At 33.3% G+C, this 20,329-nt stretch overlaps 1 protein-coding gene across 1 annotated transcript in view; it reads left to right on the top strand.

Moving 5' to 3' along the window:
- The window catches only part of MAP3K5 (mitogen-activated protein kinase kinase kinase 5), a 264,898-nt gene that overhangs the window by 115,188 nt on the left and 129,381 nt on the right, over window positions 1–20,329 (top strand). Inside the window, exons 4-7 of the mRNA XM_051997832.1 lie at window positions 4,088–4,281; window positions 6,725–6,893; window positions 8,701–8,807; window positions 12,112–12,282. Of these exons, the coding sequence (XP_051853792.1) occupies window positions 4,088–4,281; window positions 6,725–6,893; window positions 8,701–8,807; window positions 12,112–12,282 (641 nt within the window). The remainder of the gene's footprint in view (window positions 1–4,087; window positions 4,282–6,724; window positions 6,894–8,700; window positions 8,808–12,111; window positions 12,283–20,329) is intronic.

The following is a 20,329-nucleotide window of genomic DNA, read 5'->3' as shown; positions in this document are numbered from 1 at the left end:
TACTCTGGCCCTCACTTTATCCACTGAGTTTTGGACACATTGATTTTCAAGTGCAATTAGTAATCCAATTAGAAATAAACATCTGGTGACAAAAATTCAAGAGACTAGAGTTGTATACAAATATTTGTGAATTATTTACAGAAGTGGTCATTAAAGCAATGAGAGCAGATGAAAACATAAAAGAAGACATGTAGAGAGAGAAAAGAATAGGATCTTGGAAAGAAGCACAGAATTTTAGAATTTGAAGGCACTTCAACAGAGTACAATTTATAGCTTAAAAAAAATCCCTATTAAAGTCATCTGATAAGTAGCCATACAGCTTATGTTTGAAGACCTCCAGGAAAGGGGAACCATGAGCTCCCTAGCCACCACATTCCAGTTTTCATTTGCTTTGTTAAGGTTTTTTCCTCATATGAAGTTTAAATTTGCTCTTTATAACTTTGATAACTATTGATTTTTCCCTTTGGGGCCAAACAATAAAGTTTAATCCCTATTATACATGATAGCCTATCAAACTTCAGTCTGGAATAAGTGTTTGACAATGAACCAACAAAGAAGTAAACAGACAGAAGAATCAGAAGGGCCCCAATGTCTTGGAGACCAAGAGAAACAATGATGTAAAATGTAGAAGAGTCAAAAAGAATGTTGCCTCAATTGGCCCAAAGTTAAACAAATTGTAGTACATGCATGTGAGGGAATTCTACTATGCTATAAGAAATGATATGTGTGATAAATACAGAGAAGCTTGGAAAGATCGATATGGACCAATGCAGAATGAAGTAAGCTAAGTCAAGAACACAACACACCAAAATGTCAAAATGTAACAAAATTGTTAAGGTTAAGTGAAACTCAAATTAAGAGATATGAGAAGACACTCTCAACCTAACCCTTTATGGAAGGGGGGGATCCATAAGTGTTCTACATGCTTTTATTTTTTTCAATGTCTTGATCAATTATGCTTCCTCCGTCCTTTAAAAAAATTGTCTGCCATTTGGCGTGATTCTCATGCAGGAAAAGGAGAGAGAGAAAAAGGGATACTGTGGTGATATAGGAAACAGAAAGAAATTTAGAAATATGTTGCCCAGATAATATTCAGTTTTGCGCTTAAGATGCTATTGTCGACCCTTAAGATATTTCTGTTATAGTACTTTGTTTTATGCAAAGCATTTTATGTACATATAATCACAGCTAATCTACAGTTGGTCCTATGAGAGAAGTGCTATTATTAATAACTCCATTTTATGGATAAGAAAATTGAAGCCAAGTGATTGACTTGCTCAGAGCCACACAAAGTTGAGTGTCTGAGGCCAAATTTGAATTTAAACTCTTCCTTATTCCATTTCTAATAAGAATTCTATCCTCTTAATCACCTGGTTGCCTTAAGAAATACATTTCATGTAAATTAAGACAACTCTGAGATACCACTACATTTGACTAGAATGACAGGGAAAGATAATGCGGAATGTTGGAGGGGATGTGGGAAAACTGGGACACTGATACATTGTTGGTGGAATTGTGAACACATCCAGCCATTCTGCAGAGCAATTTGGAACTATGCTCAAAAAGTTATCAAACTGTGCATACCCTTTGATCCATCAGTGTTTCTACTGGGCTTATACCCCAAAGAGATACTAAAGAAGGGAAAGGGACCTGTATGTGCCAAAATGTTTGTGGCAGCCCTGTTTGTAGTGACTAGAAACTGGAAACTGAGTGGATGCCCATCAATTGGAGAATGGCGGAATAAATTGTGATATATGAATGTTATGAATATTACTGTTCTGTAAGGAATGACCAGCAGGATGAATACAGAAAGGCTTGGAGAGACTTACATGAACTGATCTGAGTGAAATGAGCAGGACCAGGAGATCATTATATACCTCAACAATGATACTGTGTGAGGATGTATTATGATGGACGTGGCCATCTTTAGCAATGAGATGAACCAAATCAGTCCCAATAGAGCAGTAATGAACTGAACCAGCTACATCCAGTGAAAGAACTCTGGGAGATAACTGAACCATTACATAGAATTCCCAATCCCTCTATTTTTGTCCGCCTGCATTTTTGATTTCCTTCACAGGCTAATTGTACACTATTTCAAAGTCCGATTCTTTTTGTACAGGAAAATGACTGTATGGACATGTATACATATATTATACTTCAACATATTTAACATGTATTGGTCAACCTGCCATCTGGGGGAAGGGGTGGGGATAAGGAAGGGAAAAGCTGGAACAAAAGGTTTTGCAATTGTCAATGCTGAAAAAATACTCATGCATATATCTTGTAAATAAAAAGCTATAATATAATAAAAAGGAAATACATTTCATCACAAAATGGATAATTTTCATTATATTAAATGGAAAAGTTTTTGTACAAACAAAACAAGATTACAAGAGAAGTAGAAAGCTGGAAAAAAATTTTTTTTACATCCAATGTTTCTGAATAAGGCTTCATTTCTAAAATATATAAAGAATTGATTCAAATTTATAACAATACAAGCCATTCTCCAATTGCTAATTGCTCAAAAGATATAAAGAGACAATTTTCAGACAAAGAAATTAAAATCATTTCTATGGTTTTGTCATATGAAAAAATGTTCTAAGCTACTGTTGATTAGAGAAAAGCAAATTAAAACAACTCTGAGATACCACTTCATACCTCTCAGATTGGCTAAAATGACAGGAAAAGGAAATGATAAATATTGGAGGGGATGTGGGAAAACTGGAATACATACATTGTTGGTGGAGTTGTGAACTGATCTAACCCTTTTGGAGAGCAATTTAGAACTACACCCAAAGGATTATAAAACTGTACGTACCCTTTGATCCAGCAGTGTTTCTATGGGTCTGTATCTAGATGTTAGGAAAAAAGGGGAAGGACTCACATGTGCAAAATTGTTTGTAGAAGCTTTTTTTGTAGTGGCAAGGAACTAGAAATTGAGTGAATGTCCATCAGTTGGGAATGGCTAAATAAGTTATGATATATGAATGTAATAGAATATTATTATTCTATAAGAAAATCCTGGAAAGACTTATATGAACTGATGTTAAGTGAAGTGAGTAGAATCAAAAGAACATTGTACACTAACGATAAGATCATGTCATGATCAACTGTGACAGACGTGGTGCTTTTTGACAATGAGTTAATTCAAGGAAATTTCAACATATTTGTGATAAATAGTTCCATCCACATCCAGAGAAAAAACTATGGAGAATCAATGTGGATCAAAGCATAGTATTTTCACCTTTTGTTGTTGTTGTTGCTTCTTTGCTTTTTTTTTCCTTTCTGGTAGTTTTTTCTCCCTTTTGATCTGATTTTTTATGCAGTACAATGAATAGGGAAATATGTTTAGAAGAATTACACATATTCAACAAAAATTGAATTGCTTGCTGTCTAGGGGGAAGGGAAAAAATGGAACATAAGGTTTTATAAAAATGAATATTGAAAACTCTCTTTGCATGTATTTGGGAAAATATAAAGCTATTATTTTTTTTAAAAATCCATTTCATTATAGTGGCATGTTTGAAACTTAGATTTCAAGGAGATAAGGCAGTAAAAAAAAAAGTGAGAATAGAGTGTGAAGGAAGAAGAGATTTAGGATAACTTAAAGAAAGGCATAATCAAATGGAAGAGACCTCAACAGTTTCTGTCTCTAAATAGACCCTCTTTAGATTATAGTTTAAAGGAGATAAGATGTCTGGTAGCCAGAATGCTCTTTAGATAAAGGAGGCTCTATTTAAATTGAGTCTCCTCAGTTAAGATGAATTGGGGGGGGAGGGCGGGGAGAGAAGAGTTCCTCTCTTTTGATCTTCCTCTCTGTAGGTAATGGCAGCCTGGAAAGTTTTGAATTGAAGGCAGTCTTAGAAGTTTCTACTTAGCAATTTTCCATCTTTGAACAGAGCTGTTTTGACTGATAAAACACCAGTGATAATGTAAATCAGAAAGATCTGGAGATGGAAGAGATCTCAACAATTTTTATTTTTACTCTTTTATTACCAAACAGAAAGTTTTAAAAAGCTGAAATGCAACCGTTGTTGAGCCTGTATGTCTGTTAACCCCATGCTGATGCTTTATATATCTACAGATGTGCACTGGGAATTACACGTTTGTTCCATACATGATAACCCCCCATAACAAGGTCTACTGCTGCGATAGTAGCTTTATGAAGGGGTTGACAGAGCTAATGCAGCCTAATTTTGAACTACTTCTTGGACCCATCTGCTTACCTTTAGTGGATCGTTTTATTCAACTTTTGAAGGTGGCACAAGCTAATTCAAGGTAAAATTTCTGAAGACATATCCAACAATCAACTTTCTCCAGAGTCTTGCGATGCAAATAAAGCAAGCTCACACTCCATTGATTTGACTATAGAGTTTGATGATAGTGTAGTGGAAACCAATCTGATAGACAAAAGATTATGAGACTCCACAACTCCTACTACCTTAATGTTACTCTCTGGGATGATGTTTGAGCTCATTTCCAGAGATGATGTTGTACACTTGATATTCCCAGATAGTTAACCTTATGAGTTGATTGTATCTCAGTGGTCTGGAGCAATTAGGAGTACAATTTTACTTAGCAGAACCAAGGAAACTGAAGCACCTTAAAAAACACACTAAAATAAATAATTATTATAATTCTAATCATTCAAACTACCTTTGAATAATTAAAATAGAGATAAGAAAAGGATTTAGTAAAATTCTCTTTAGATCATTACTACACTTAGAGATTTATTATTCATTCAAATGAACAATTCTGTTCAGATGCTTCTTTTCCTTCTTTCTTCCCCTCCCCCTTTCAAATTCTTCCCTAATTAGACTATATCACCATGAAATAAAATTAGTGAAAATATGTATGTGTAATAACTTTAATTATATGTAGATCATTTATCTGACCTCAGTCATCTATAACATAATAAAAACAAGAAAGTAAATGAAAATGACCTCTCAGCAAAAATGGATATCAGAAAGTCCATAAGCTAAATATTCTGCATTTTAGTTATAAGAAATCTGCCTCTCCCAGGAGATCATTATAGACTTCAACCACAATACTGTATGATCAATTCTGATGGACCTGGCTCTCTTCAGCAATGAGATGAACCAAATCAGTTCCAATGGAGCAGTAATGAACTGAACCAGCTATACCCAGCAAAAGAACTCTGGGAGATGACTAAGAACCATTACATTGAATTCCCAATCCCTATATTTTTGCCTGCCGGCATTTTGGATTTCCAACCCAGACTAATTGTACAATATTTCAGAGTCTGATTCTTTTTGAACAGCAAAATAACGGTTTGGTCATGTATACTTATTTTGTATTTAATTTATACTTTAATATATTTAACATCTACTGGTTATCCTGCCATCTAGGGGAGGGAGTGGGGAGGAGGGAAAAAATTGGAACAAAAGGTTTGGCAATTGTCAATGCTGTAAAATTACCCATGCATATAACTTGTAAATAAAAAGCTATAAAAAAAATGAGATATAAAAATGAAAAAAAAAAAAAGAAATCTGCCTCTCAGACCCTTGATCAGAATCTGTTTATTTAGGTATAATTCTAGTAAGAGTGATAAAAAGGAAGCTGTAATTGATTATAAGAAAACTGTAATCTATTATTAATTTGCCATTATAGAAAGAATTCTGGAATTCTAATAATAGCTAACAACTAAATAGTCTTTCAGGTATATGAAATGCTTTGTAAATACTATCTAATTTTTTTCTCATAACTGTTGTAGTAGTGGTGGTCCCATTATTGTCCCCATTTTTACAGATGAGGAAATTGAGGCAGACGAAAGTCAACTAACTTTTCTGAGATTACACAACTAGTAGTATCAAAGATCAGATTTATATTCTAAATTTGGTTCTCCATCCACTCCTGGTTCCACCACAAGGACTTAGTCTTTAATCAAGCCATGGAATTTCTCTTAAGTCAAAGTTTCTTCCTTAGATAAAATTGTTGACCATGCCTATCCTTTCTACTTTTAAGGTTTTTCATGGGTATCAAATGAAATAATATATTTTTGATGTGCTTGATAAACTGTGTTGTGGTATGATTTATCAATTATCACAGTTGAAGCTGTCACCATCACCCAGTTAGATGAGCCAAAGGGGGCTTAGATTTAGTTTCTCTGGCCTTGTTACTCACTATCCCAATGACTTTGGACAGGTAATTTCAAGGCCCAAAGTTTTCAACTATAAAGTTATAGGTTGGAGTGATTAATCTCTAAATTCTCTTTTGACTCTTAAATACTATGATCTTAAAAGATCACAAACAAATGAAATGATAAGAAGAGGCAAGAACTTTAAAAGCACATTATCAAAAAAAAAAGTTTTTAAAAAAAGCACATTATCACTTCAGTGATCTGAATATATTACTCCTCCATTGTATAGTACTCTTTCTTCCTAATTTTGAACCAAAATCGTCAAAGTTAAACTTTGTTCTGCAAGCTCTGTTTAAGAAGGCAGAGAGGTTAATAATCTGTTTTATAAACACATTTATCCTGACTGGTTAAGGTTAAAAGTTTTGACAGTTATCTAAAAAAATTGACGTATGCAGACAGAATATCTCATTTTCCAGGACTAAAATGAGGTGTTCATTTATATTTCTTAATAATTTGAAAGTCCTAATTTTTGAAAATTTTGTTTCCTCTCCTTAGCACATTCTGTAAATATTCCTGAAGAAGTAAAAGTGATAACTTGTTGGAATTTATGCTTCCTTTTAGCCAGTATTTCCGAGAATCCATACTCAGTGATATCAGGAAAGCCCGTAACCTCTACACGGGTAAAGAATTGGCAGCTGAGCTGGAAAGAATCCGACAGCGAGTAGATAATATTGAAGTCTTGTCAGCAGATATTGTCATAAATCTACTCCTCTCCTACAGAGATATTCAGGTAAGAATTACACCAAAGTGAAATATGTTGGTTAGTCAGAAATTCTAGGGATAACTTTACTTCATATTACCTGTCTTCAATTTTAAAAATTAGCTTCTCTGTTTTCTCTCCTAATAGTTTTCTCTCTTTTCATATGAAAAACATTGCTGATTATGAAGTCCCTGCATTACAAGGGTTTTACTTTTTATGAAAAAGTAAAAATAGCAATAACAACAACAACAACAACAAAAAAGGGAATATGTTAGCATAGCTAACAATACTGCTATTCCCATTCTCTGGACACACATCTGTTACTTGCTAAATTGAAGATTTGTACTAATGGCTATATATAGAAAGTTGTGATTTTTAGAATTATTTAAGTTATCTCATAGCCGGTTAATCTACATAGCAAATAATTGCCTTTTAAACTGACTATATTTGAAACTGGTATTTATGCAGTAAATCCAACTAGCAACAAGCCAAGAGAAACTATTGGTTAGTTGTCCAAATAGTTTTTTAAACAATACACACATAAAAATACACAAATATTAATAGTATTAAAATATAGTAATTCATTTTTTGTTAACATTTATTAATTTAGTATGGGCAGTTGTATGGCACAGTAGATAGAAGGGCAGCCCTGGAGTCAGGAAATCAGGAAGACTCCTCTTCTTGAGTTCAAATCTGGCCTGAGACACTTACTAGCTGTGTAACCCTGGCCAAGTCACTTAAATATTTTTGCCTCAGTTTCCTCATCAATCAAATGATCCGAAGAAGGAAATGTTAAACCACTCTATTATCTTTGCCAAGAAAACCCCAAATGAGGTCACAACGAGTTGGATACAACTGAATAATGACAAATTAAAAATTAGGAAATGTAACAGAAAATGCAGCATGGAATGAAAATGGGCTCTGGAGTCAAAGAACCTTAGTTCAAAGACCCATCTTTTTGACTAACTATTTGTGTAAGCATAGGCTTTCTATGGCTCTGGACTTAAGAAACCTAAAATGAGAGGGTGAGACGAAATGCTCTTTCAGGTCACTTCTAGTTCTTAAGGGATGATTCCTCTGAAAAACAGTTTAAGACTTAGGCATTTATTTCCATGTTGTGAGTCTTTAGATCCTAAAAGTCAATGATTTGGTAAAGTCTTCCTTCACTGGCTTCTTGACTCCTGTTCCTAGCCCAACCTCTCAAATGAGTGCCCAGTTTTGAGGTTTTTTTGGGGGGAGGAGGAGGAGGAAGAAGAAGATAGATACAGAGGAGGGGGAGGGGATGAGTGACAGGGAAAGAGAGGAAGATAAGAAGAGAGAAAGAGATGGAAACCTATGTAGCTTCTACATATATAAATATCCCAGAGCCTTAAGAAAGAACATTGTACCTCAGACAACTCAGTCCTCATGTCATGAAGCAATGTCATTACACAAGAAACCTATTATCGATCCTGAATACTTAAAAGTCCTCAGACCATGGGACAAAAGATATTTACCAGTCTGCAGATAGTTGATATGAGAAAGATTTCATTGAATACAGGTTCATGAAAAGAAATAATTAATTATCTATGCTCTTTATTAATTCAAGAACTGTAATTTTTTAGATGCTTCTTATTCTTTCCTACACAACAGGGTTTCTTTATAAAGAAACTAATTTCCTTAGCAGGTAACTTCTCTCTAGATTTCAGTTTCTTTATAAGTTTACCAATTAGTCAATACTTTCCTTGACAATACCATTCTCAGAATTAGCTATCAGTTTCCTGTCTGCCAATAACTTTTCATAGATGGATTGTACTACTTTAATAATTTACTTCTATATCATTTTCTTGCTTAAAAGGACTATGATTCTATTGTGAAGCTTGTAGAAACTTTAGAAAAGCTGCCAACCTTTGATTTGGCCTCCCATCATCATGTGAAGTTCCATTATGCGTTTGCACTGAACAGGTAAGAAGAATATTTTTTTCTCCTATGACTCAGAAGTTCATTATCGTTTAACTCACAGACTGTTCATGGAGTATGTTTATTGCAGCAGAGAAACTATTCCTTAGTAGAATTTAAAACTGTTATCAGTGAACAAATTATTAAACTACCCAGAAGTGCAGTGGGGAGTCCTTATCTTTTCTGGATAATTCTATAATTCTGGTTAATAATTGTTCTTGTACTTTTGCTTCCTTTATTTCATATGAGCTGATATTTTAAAATTATGTAATTACAAAAGCAACTTTAACAAATAAAAAACCAGCTACCCACAGCTATTCCCAGAATTGCTTTCTGAAACTGAGTAGGAATAGTGATGACTGATGGTTGCCCACTCTTGGGTCTTGATAATATTGGTAATATTCATACAAGTATTGCTCTGAGCACTCTTGATTAAACTCAAATCTTCATTATTCACATTTTGGATTAGTTTCAGATATTCTAACTGGCACCAGTATTACCTACTGTTCCTTCTCTCCTTCTGTTTATTATAAGCCCAGAAACCTTCTCTCTGCTCTGCTACATTTGCTAATGCCACTTTCCATTTTGTCTCCGAAATAGTCTGAGAGATGAATTTCCCTGTTCTTCTGAATACCACACCCCTAACACCGTCCCTAGCTCTGCCTCACTTTGATGAAGAGGAATGGTGAATGGGAGAATTGGCTGAATCACTTCCATTACAGGAAAGAAGATAATGATAAAATGAAAGAAAGAGATCCTAAAAAGATAGCACCCCCAAATCTCTACGTCTTTATCATTCACCAACCATATAACTTCCTAATCTTACCAGTAAAATCAATCCCTGTACTGTTGGTTCTTCCATTTGATGTTACCTTATTTAGAAGCTTCAGACTTAAAGGAATTTCAAAGAAGGTTGATTATTTATTGCTACTTCCAGAAACATTATCTAAATCATTGCAGGAAAATAGAATATATTGTATTATTTTAATTTTTCCAGAGAGGAAGCCAAAGTCGATTAAAGCCTAATCTGCAATATCTTTTGTCCCTCATCAACATTTTAAAGTTTTTGAAGAAAAGGTAAATGTAATTGTTACTTAAAGTAGGATTCTGAATTCTTGCTGTTCAAAGCAGTGGCTAGTAGCCTATTATTAGGACCTAAAATTCTACTGAAGAATGGAAATCATATATCTTTATTACCTTGTCAGCCATTTGGTCCAACAATTTCCTATGTACAATCTAATCAAGCCATATAAAATTATGTAATTGCGTAATTTTGTAGACAACATTGCATAACAATTGTTTGGTAAGAGATTGCTTGGGGCAATAAAATGATTCAGTCAATAGAATACCAGGGTTGGAGTCAGAATACCTCATTCAAACCTGGCCTTAGACACTTATTTAGCTGCATGACTTTGAGGCAACCATTTAACTCTATTTGCCTCAGTTTCCTCATTTGTCATCTGCTGGAGAAAGAAATGATAAATTACCCAGTGTCTTTGCCAAGAACTCTAAATGGTGTCAAAGAATCAGATGACTTAAAAAAAAAAAAATCAAACAAATTATTTATGACTCAGAGATTGAAAGAACTTTCAATACATTGATTAATTTACTTAAGGAAGACTGTATTTAAATAGGAGGAAAAAGGACTCATTGAACTGAGAATAAGATATGTAACTACTACTACTTTGGTTTACTAGATATACAACTGACTTGTATAGTTTACAAAGCACTTTGTATGCATTATCTAATTTAAATCTCCCAAGAACCAAAATTTGTGGTTTTAAATGTTAAAGACATCAATATCCTCACTTCTCACTTAGGGAAACTAAAGGTAGGAGAGGATAGAAGATTTGCTAAGGAATTGGAGATTATGTCCAAGGCAATATTTGAACACAAGGCCATTGTGATTTCAAGCCTCTTATGCTATTCACCTGAGGTGTAAAGCCTCTTTTTCCTCTCCATTCAATCCATACTAATTAATTAAGTGCTGGCTTTGTGTTTTTTCCTGTTCTTCATGCTGAAGAAGACAGAAAAATGAATATTCTGTCCTCAAAAAGGCTTATGTTATATTAGAGTAGATAACATGGATATATATTAGTCAATGAGCAGTCAGTAACATGAAGTTAAATTAAATGGCCTATTTTGTGCTAAGGACTATGCTGGAAAAAATAGGTATGTATATATAGACACACACATATATATAGAGAGAGAGATATACATACACAGCGAGGCACATATTCATATAAATATAAATTATCTTTTATTGTTGTTTAGTCTATTTTTCAGTGGTGACCACCTCTTTATAACCCCTTTTGGAGTTTTCTTGGCAAAAATACTAGAATGGTTTGCCATTTCCTTTTCTAGTGAGAAAACTGAGGCAAATAATATACATATGAATATAAAATATATGTATTGAATATATACATGTGTATATTATATGTAAATATATATATGTGGTTATTTGCACACGTGTATTAAATGTAGGATATTGTTTGTTATATAACACATGCTGTTTATATATTCAATTCTATGTACATAGAATATGTGTGTTAAATATGTACATACATATTTATGTGTAGATGAATATATAATATATAGTATGTGAGCACACAATATATGTATATCTTACAAGACATATAAAGCAGACATGAGGTAACCTTTGAAGAGGACAAGGCAACTAATGCAGATGGTGGCATTTAAGCTGAATTTTTAAGGAAACCAAAGAATCCAAGAGGCCAGAATAAAGAAAGAGCACAGAGAAAAAAGGATCATAGCCACTGCAGAGGAATAGAAATGAGAATATGAGGCAATTGTTCCAGGGAACCTCACAAATTCTTCCTAACTATAACATTTTGTGCCTATGATTTTAAATGTTCTACTAGAATTGTCTGCTATTTATTAGCTCACTTGGTAAGAGGGAGTGAGTGAGGTCCAGAAAACTTTGTTCTGTTTCAAGGCCACAAATTGCACACCTAATCTCAACTAGCTATCTTACAAAAGCATGCTGTTGCTCTCAAAGGACACTGAGCAAGAATGTGGACAGATTGGTTCCAATTCATCAGCACTAAGAGAAAAGGAATGGTCAGTGTCTACTCTGTAATTTAGCAAAGGATCAGTAGTGATTCCTTTTCACAAATAAAGATTGTGTTGGAATGAAAAAGATGGAAAATAGAACTAGAATAAAGAATAAAAAAAAACCAAACTAAATAGGGTTGAAGTGGCTGGACAACTCAAATCTTATCAAAATGTACCTTACGCCTATTACTATTGTGATTTATGTCAAAATAACATTTTTTTTTTAAACCACCAGGCGAAATCTCCTTGGAGATAGAGAAAAAGCTCTTAGTATTATGATTCCTCTGGTGCAATGTGAAGGCCAGGTTGCTTCTGATATGTATTGTCTTGTGGGTCGAATCTACAAAGATATGTTTTTGGACTCCAATTTTACAGACACAGAAAGCAGAGATCATGGAGCTTCCTGGTAAGTGTCCATAATTCAATAGTTTTTCTACAGTATAGATATGATTAGAAAACTAGCCCTGTGAACTTTTAAACAAATAATTTCCTGTAAAATACATATGGAGGGCTAGTCTTTAAGAAGACCTGTGTTCAAGTTAACTCCTTTGATACATATATTTGGTAATCATAACCAAGTTTTTTAACCATTTAGTGTCCTAGATAGCTAACAAAAGTTATGGGCTTTATGCAAGAATTGACAAACTGCATCCACAGAGAGATTTTTCACACTGACAATTTCTCTATAGGTGAAATAACCATCAAACAAACCACCAAGTCAGAATTTTTTACTTAATAGTTGAGCCAACTTTATTTTAAAATTAGGTTAAACTCAATTAGAGGTCATAATGTTTTACTTTTTTATTACAATACTTTGTTGTTGTTTAGTCATTTTTCAGTCATTTCCAACTCCTTCTAATACTTTTTTGGGTTTTCTTGGCAAAGATTCTGGAGTGATTTGCCATTTCCCTCCTTGGATAATTTTTACAAATGGGGAAACTGAAGGCTAACTGATTTAACTGGGGTTAAGTGGTTTACTCAGGATCATACAGCTTGAGACTAGATTTGAACTCAGAAAAACGAGCCTTCCTGACTCCAGATCCAGCATTAATCCACTGCCCCTAACTATAGTAAAAGTCTCCTCACTTCAAAATAATCCCCTATCAGATATAACTAAAAAGGAAGAACTACCAAGTGTTGAAGCTTACATTTGGGATGACACTGGCTTTCTCTTTGACATAGCCAAGTTTTACAACTTCATTGAGCCATGTGTCTTAAAGAGAAAAGATTGTAAAACTTCCTGTTCTTTCTAAGGTTTATCAATTGAATCTCCTATAGTTCTCTATCATGTACTATCATCGACAGACTATGGAGTGAAAGGGGGCTCATCGGGCTCTTTATGTGAGTTTTTAAATATAAACATTAAATTAAAAGGTAGAGAAAAAGATCTTAAATGCATCAGAGCTTTTAAAAAGGAACTTTTTTATGGAACAACAGATAGAACAGATTTTTAGAGTCAACTTGATATTTTTGGTGGAGAGAATAAAGGCTGAATTTAAATCTAAAACACTGATATATTACAGCATATTATGTCATATATGTACATGTAGAGAATTAAAGAGAGAAAAAGACAAAGAAAAAATATTACTGGATTTTTGAAGGATTTAAAGTAAATTAGAACCATAAACTTTGGTTATGCCAATAACGATAACATATCAATGGAACAGATTCATGGGCATTACTAGCTTGAGTAAATAGTATAGTAGTAGAAGTAGAAGTTGGATTTGGGATAAGAAAACCTTATGTTCTTTATTAGCAGGGTGACTTTCACTTCTCTGAGACTCTGCTCATCTGTAAACCTGGGGGTAGGCTAGATGAGACTAGATTTGGATTCCTCCTAGATCTAAATGTGTGAACTCCTGTAATGCCTTAGGGGAAAGCAAGGAGAAGTAACTTGGTGGCAGTTTGTTTTATGACCCATTAAAAATCAACTTGTCTTTGGTTTTGCCATTGTCAGTTCCTCTTTGTTTACTCAGGCTTCTGATTCAGGCAAAGGTATTTTTGGCTTAAGTAATAATTTCAGTTTTTATAATTAAATTTAAGGAGTAAAATAATTTCCCATAAGCCTTCATTTTCAAGGCTTCCTTTGGAAGAGACAAAGTTTAATTGGATTGTTAGGTTTTTTAAATCTGCTTAGAATTTTTAGCCTAACATATTTGGTTTGGTTTTATGAGCTTTATGTAATTTAACAACTTAGCTTTCCTTTATGTTCCTGATATTGAAGGGCATTTTAACTTCTAGCAGGGAAGAGAGCTTGGGTAGCAAAAAAGGAGCAAGTCTAGCTTTCAAAAGAATTTTTGGCTTCCATTTAAAATCTGAGATTCTCTAACTGAAGAACCTTAGCTGCCAATCCAACAGACGGTAGAGGTTTTTGAATTGAATCACTGAAAAAATGGGAAATTATCTGAGGAAATATTTATTTATATTACAACTAGTTGGGAAGGGACCTTGGTGAATTTAAATTTACAAAGATTTTTTTCCATATTTTTTCATTCCTAGTCTTAAAAGCAAAATCAAGAATAGTTAAGTCCATGCTTAGAAAGACCTGTTTTTAGAGCATTTAGTTATGTATTCTATTTATATATGTAGAACTAGAGGCTGACTTTATTTTGGGAAATAAATTATTTGGTGTTACATTAAACTGAAATATTTATGATACATAGATACATTCTTTGCTTAGAGAGGAACATTTTATTATTTTTAGAAATTTAGAAATATCATCAAGTTACTATGTGTAAGACATTGTGGTAAATGTGGAAATACAAAGAAGGGCCAAAAAAGTTCTTGCTCTCAAGTAGTTCACTATCCAGCAGGAAAACAATACATAAACAACTATGTTCAAACAAGTTATATATAAGATAAATTGGAGATACTCAACTGAGGGAAGTCATAGTCATTAAAGGAGTTCAGGAAAGGCATTCCATGTAGGTTGGGTTTTAGCTAGGATTGAAGAGAATTCTAGATATGGATGGAGCCATAGAAAGTCAGTAAATGGAATGACACATATAAGGAATTACAAGAAGGCTAATTTCCCACAACCTCATAGTATATTCAAGGGGAGTAATACCTATAAAAAAGGTAGGAGGGGACCAGGTTATGAATAGCTTTAAAAACCAAATTGAGGATTGCATGTAATCATGGAAGTAATAAAGAGTCACTATAGTTTATTGCAGGGCCAATTGGGATGTGGAAATGGACAGTGTAAACTATTTTTCAAGAATATAGTTTGACAGCTGAGTGAAGGATAGACTAGAATGGAAAAGATTTGAATCAGGAGCCTATTATATTAGTCCATTTTTCAAAGTTCAAACATAGTTTATATTTCTTGAGCTTTTGCCTAAATCTAATAAGAAGAAATTCAGGCATAAATATAAATTCATATATACTGGTCAAAAAATCAATTCCATAAGTACAGCAACGCTTTGGAAGAAAGCCTTTTAGAGCTTTAGGAGACAATAAATTCAGTATGATTCAACAGTGTGATGTGGATTCCAAGAAAGCTAAGGTAATCTTAGGCTGCATTAAGAAAAGAGTTTTATCTAGATCTAGGGAAGTGATCGTTCCACTCTGCACTGTTCAGATCACATCTGGAATATTGTATTCTTTTCTAGGCATCACATTTTAGGAGTGGTATTGATCAGCTTTAGGACATCCAGAGAAGAGAATAGATAATTATGGAAGATCTTGAGTTTATTCCATAGAAGTATTGGTTGAATGAATTGCTGTGAATGGTAGTGATAGTAGTAGTGGTGATGGTTAGGAAGAATATTTGGTCTACAGAAGTGAAGATTTAGAGAGCACCCAGATCTGTAATTAAGTATTTGAAAGGTTATCATGTAAAAGAGGGATTAAAGTTTTCTTTTTGGTAGAAGAAGGCAGAAATAAGAGCTATGATTAGAAGTTGCAATGAAATTTTTAGTGTGAGCACTGACATTTTGAAAATCATCAAATGCTACAAATCAAGAATGGATTTGTTGTTTTATTGCTTGTTTTGACTTAAGAAAATGATAGAGGAAATGTTAATAACATAGGTTAAACTTGTGTGCCTTGGGTTTTTGGAGAGTTCGTTGCTAAAATATTTATTAGACTATGACTGGTTCTGTCTCATGATCTTCAGGTAAAGGCAAAATTACTACTTTTCTCATGTTTTGTAGACATAGTTCTTGGTAAGTATGAATTCAGTTTAGATGACCCATGAATTATCTACTAGCACTGACATTCTGATTCCATATGTATTTGTTCCATTTATGCATGTTAAAACTGAACCCCATCTTCCTAACTTTTCCTAAAGCATTTCTAGATGTTGTTCACTCTCTTTTTCCCTATCTCACTAGCTATCTAACCTTCTGATGAAAGAAATGTGCCCAAATGCTTAGCAACCAAACATATGTTGACCTTTTTGTTCCAATAAATATAGTTGTACCCTTTTATACTGATGAATTATCATTGATGAAAAGATATTACTTTAGATGATATTCTTTCTTTAAAAAAAAAGTCAGTAGTATTTTATTTTTCCAATTACATGTAAAGATCGTTTTTGTAACATTCATTTTTGTAAGATTTTAAATTCTGAATTCTTTTCTCCCTTCCTCCCTTACTCTCCTCCCTCCCCAAAACAGCAAGCAATTATACATGTATAATCATTTTAAAACATATTTTCATATTGGTCATGTGATCACATCTGTTTTTGAAAAAATGGTTCCCTCATTTTAAAGGGAAAGAATGAAGTCATATTATAAATGGACAAATTGGGGTCCTCTCTGATGTTAACATAATCATAGCTCTCTTGTTGTAATGTCAAAAAGGCCCATGGCCAGGAAACTGAAAAAACAAAGTTTGTTTTTAGCACATTAATGTGTTCATTTTTTCCATAGTAACTTGGGTAAAGAACAGAGAGTCTTGCCTTATCAATTAATTTTCTTTTACGTCAATGGCAATGTTATTCAAACAGTTTTGTGTGCCTAATTATAAAAATTTAGTTTTCATATTATTAACTGACCTTGACTTTACCTTGAGACAATTATATAACAGACCAATAATTAAACAGAAGTAAAAGCTAGTTTCTTCTTTTCTGTTACCTGACATTAATTTTTTTCATTAAAATAAAGCTGTTGAAAAAAAAGTAATAAAGCTGCTAGGTCTAAAAATCCCCTCTATTTCCAGAATGAAATGCATTATTGATACATTATCACTGAAAACCATAGATGATCAAAGATCATATTTATTTTTGGAAAATATTTTCAAGTTTTTAAGAGATATATTTTTAAAGATTTCAGTGAGAAATTAGGGGAGTTTTATATTAACAGACTTACTGGTTTTATATTCTTGTTCTTAAAAAGACCCTCACTAACTCCTTTCCATTGACCTAATTTTTGACAATTTGTTACCTTAGCAACTTGAATTAGAAAAGACTATGTATGTCTTTATATTCTTATGATTCTTCTAGGTTACTTTTATGTCTAAGCTGAATTATTTTAGGATTCAAATTCTTGAACAACCTTGCATAACTGTGTGGAACATCTAGCTCACAGCCACCTGGGTACTTAATGGCTAATAAAAGGAGAAAGTGATATTTGTATGACTCTAGGTATACAGATATAGCAGAGAGTATACCTAGAGTCATACAAGTATCACTTTCTTCTTTTATTAACCATTAAGCACCTAGACATAGCAGAGGGTATACATAGAATCCTTTTGCATAATGATCTACAGTACATTATGTTCCTGAGAGTTTTTTAATATCTTAAGCACACATTGAATGGATGATAGAGTGAATGAAGGACTGATATGGCATGACAAGTTTGATGTCCAACTTAAAAATATTCAAATTTTCACTTCATATCATTGTGGAAATCTCCTAATTGGCTAACAAATACCAGATCCCTCCCACTAGCTATTAGGGATACTTTTCAAAGTTCAAAACATTGAATTAAAGCACATACATGTGTAGCAGAAACATTGTTGAGAGAATTAAGTTTGACTTCTGATTAATATGGTGGCACAGAAAGTCCAAAAGAAGCACATCTCTCCCAACTATACTTTAGCAATAATCTCAGAAGGGTACCAGATTGAATATTGATCAAGAAATCTAAAGAGAAATATGAATGAAGCCCTTCTTCATCGAGCCCAGAACTACATAAAAATATAGCTAGAAGCCTTAGGCACTGGAAGGAGCCAGGAAGCCCTCAAAGGAAGGTGATACCAGTTCAGCTGAACCATCCAGGAGCTTGAAGCAGTGACCAGCTGAGGTGAGTCCTAGGATGGAAGATTATGGCAGAACTGTGACTGAAGATGCCCCAGAAAGACCAGAAAAAATAAGGATACTTAAGACTCCTAGATTCTAAACACAGGTCCATATATCAAGAGAGATGGAAGTTAGTGTCAAAACCCTAGAAGAGTGAATTTGGGCCTTTGTAGGATCAAGAATGTGAAAAGGGACAAAAACCTAACACTGTTCTCATCTTAAATCAGAAACAGAAGCTGGAGATATGAGTAAATAAAAGATGAACAATGGAAATGTGAGTAAAAATGAAGTGATAATGTAAAATAGAAATATGAAATAGATTTGGAAGAACATAAGTGCTTAGAAACATGGAATAACCATGACAGATATCCATCACAGCTTACAAAATTTGCCATTTAGTATATAAAATAGCTCACAGACCTAATCAGCCACGACTAAGCAAGGCAGAGTCAGGTGATGAAGCAATTTGCTTTTTATGAATTTCTATAGTTCAGAAGGAGGGAGAAATAAAGGCACAATCTAGTGTATATAACTGGTCTTAAAAATACTAATAAGACAGTCTGGGAAAACTGAACTCCTTTTATATGTGTTTATGATGGATAGAGTTCACATTATTATTGCCTTACCTATGATAATAAGACAGTTTGGGAAAACTGACCCTTTTGTGTATCAAGTAAGATTGATAATAGGAACAGAATTGGCTCATTTTAGCAGTTTCTGAGAATAAGCTGGTGTAAAGTTCACATCATTTATAAGAGATTTACAGGAAAGAATTAAAGAGTTAAGTAGCTTAGAATGGAAAGCAGGAAATCCTTGTCAAAGTAACAGACTCTCTAAATACATGAATGGTCTAAACAATACAATGACTCGATGAGATAATAAGGCATATTAGAATAAAATTAAAATGGTATAAAAATAGAAGAAAACATATAATATCCAATAATAAAAATAAATAACTGAGATAAATTAAATATATTTTTTCTGAAAATACAATGAAACACAAAAATATGAATATTATAAGTTAAGAGCTAGGAAAGGAATAAATTTTGTGCTTTCTATTTATCAGGTATTATTTCTAACCCCTTTTTACAAATTTTATTTTGTTTAACACTCACAACAAACTTCAAGGTAATTTATTATTATCCCCATTTTAAAGTTGATGCTACACAGGCAAGCATAGTTAAGTGACTTGCCTAGAATAATACAGCTAATAAGTGTCCAAGGCTGGGATTGATTGATTTTTAGGACTTTTGACTCCAGAGGTAGTGTTCTTTCCACTGCACCACCAGCTGCCGTTAGCTGAAATAAAAAACTTCCCTGATATATTATATTTTTTTAAATTTTATTTTATTTAATAATAACTTTGTATTGACAGAATCAATGCCAGGATAATTTTTATACAACATTATCCCTTGCAATCGCTTATGTTTCGTTTTTTCCCCTCCCTCCCTCCACCCCCCCCCCCCAAGATGGCAAGCAGTCCTATATATGTTAAATATGTTCCTGATATATTATAAAGGACAAAGTAAAAGCAGCAGGAATCCACTAGTTACTTCCTGAAAGAAAGCCCAAAATGAAATCTCTGGCATGTCTTAGTCTAAATTCAGAGCTTTCAGACCAAAGAAAAAAAAATATGAAGAACGAAAGAATTAACAGTTAGAATCACACAAGACCTCAATAGCAACAACTTTAGAGAAAAGAAAATCTTGGAATGTAATATTCCAAAGTGAACAAGGTAAAGATTTACAATCATGAATTATTTGCTCTCCAAGTCTTGAATTTAATTTTAAAGAGGAAGTGGTGAAAAGATCTTTAATGCAATAGAGGACATTGAAACTAGACTTTATTAGGAGCTTTGAAATACAAATACAGGGGTCAAGAGAAAACTAGAAAAGTTTATATATATATATATATATATATATATATGTATATATATATATACACACATATATATATCTATAGATATATATATACATAAAATTACTAGAAAGGTCTGAACAATTATGAAATGTTTAGATTCTCAGAGATAGAAAAGAGATAGTCCCATCAGAATTATAATGCCCTCAAGGTACATAGATTGCATTAGATGAGATAAATGAAGAAGAAAGCAGAGCATTACTATGTCTTTGAGTTAAGTGCAAAAGAAAAAATATACAAACAGTGGAGGTCAGTAAGAAGGCATCACAGGAACCCCACTCTGAATTGAACA

Source organism: Antechinus flavipes, chromosome 4 (assembly GCF_016432865.1).
Source record: "Antechinus flavipes isolate AdamAnt ecotype Samford, QLD, Australia chromosome 4, AdamAnt_v2, whole genome shotgun sequence".
Taxonomy (NCBI): Eukaryota; Metazoa; Chordata; class Mammalia; order Dasyuromorphia; family Dasyuridae; genus Antechinus; species Antechinus flavipes.
Note: the sequence above shows the minus strand (reverse complement) of the source record. Positions and strands in the feature narration are given on the sequence as shown.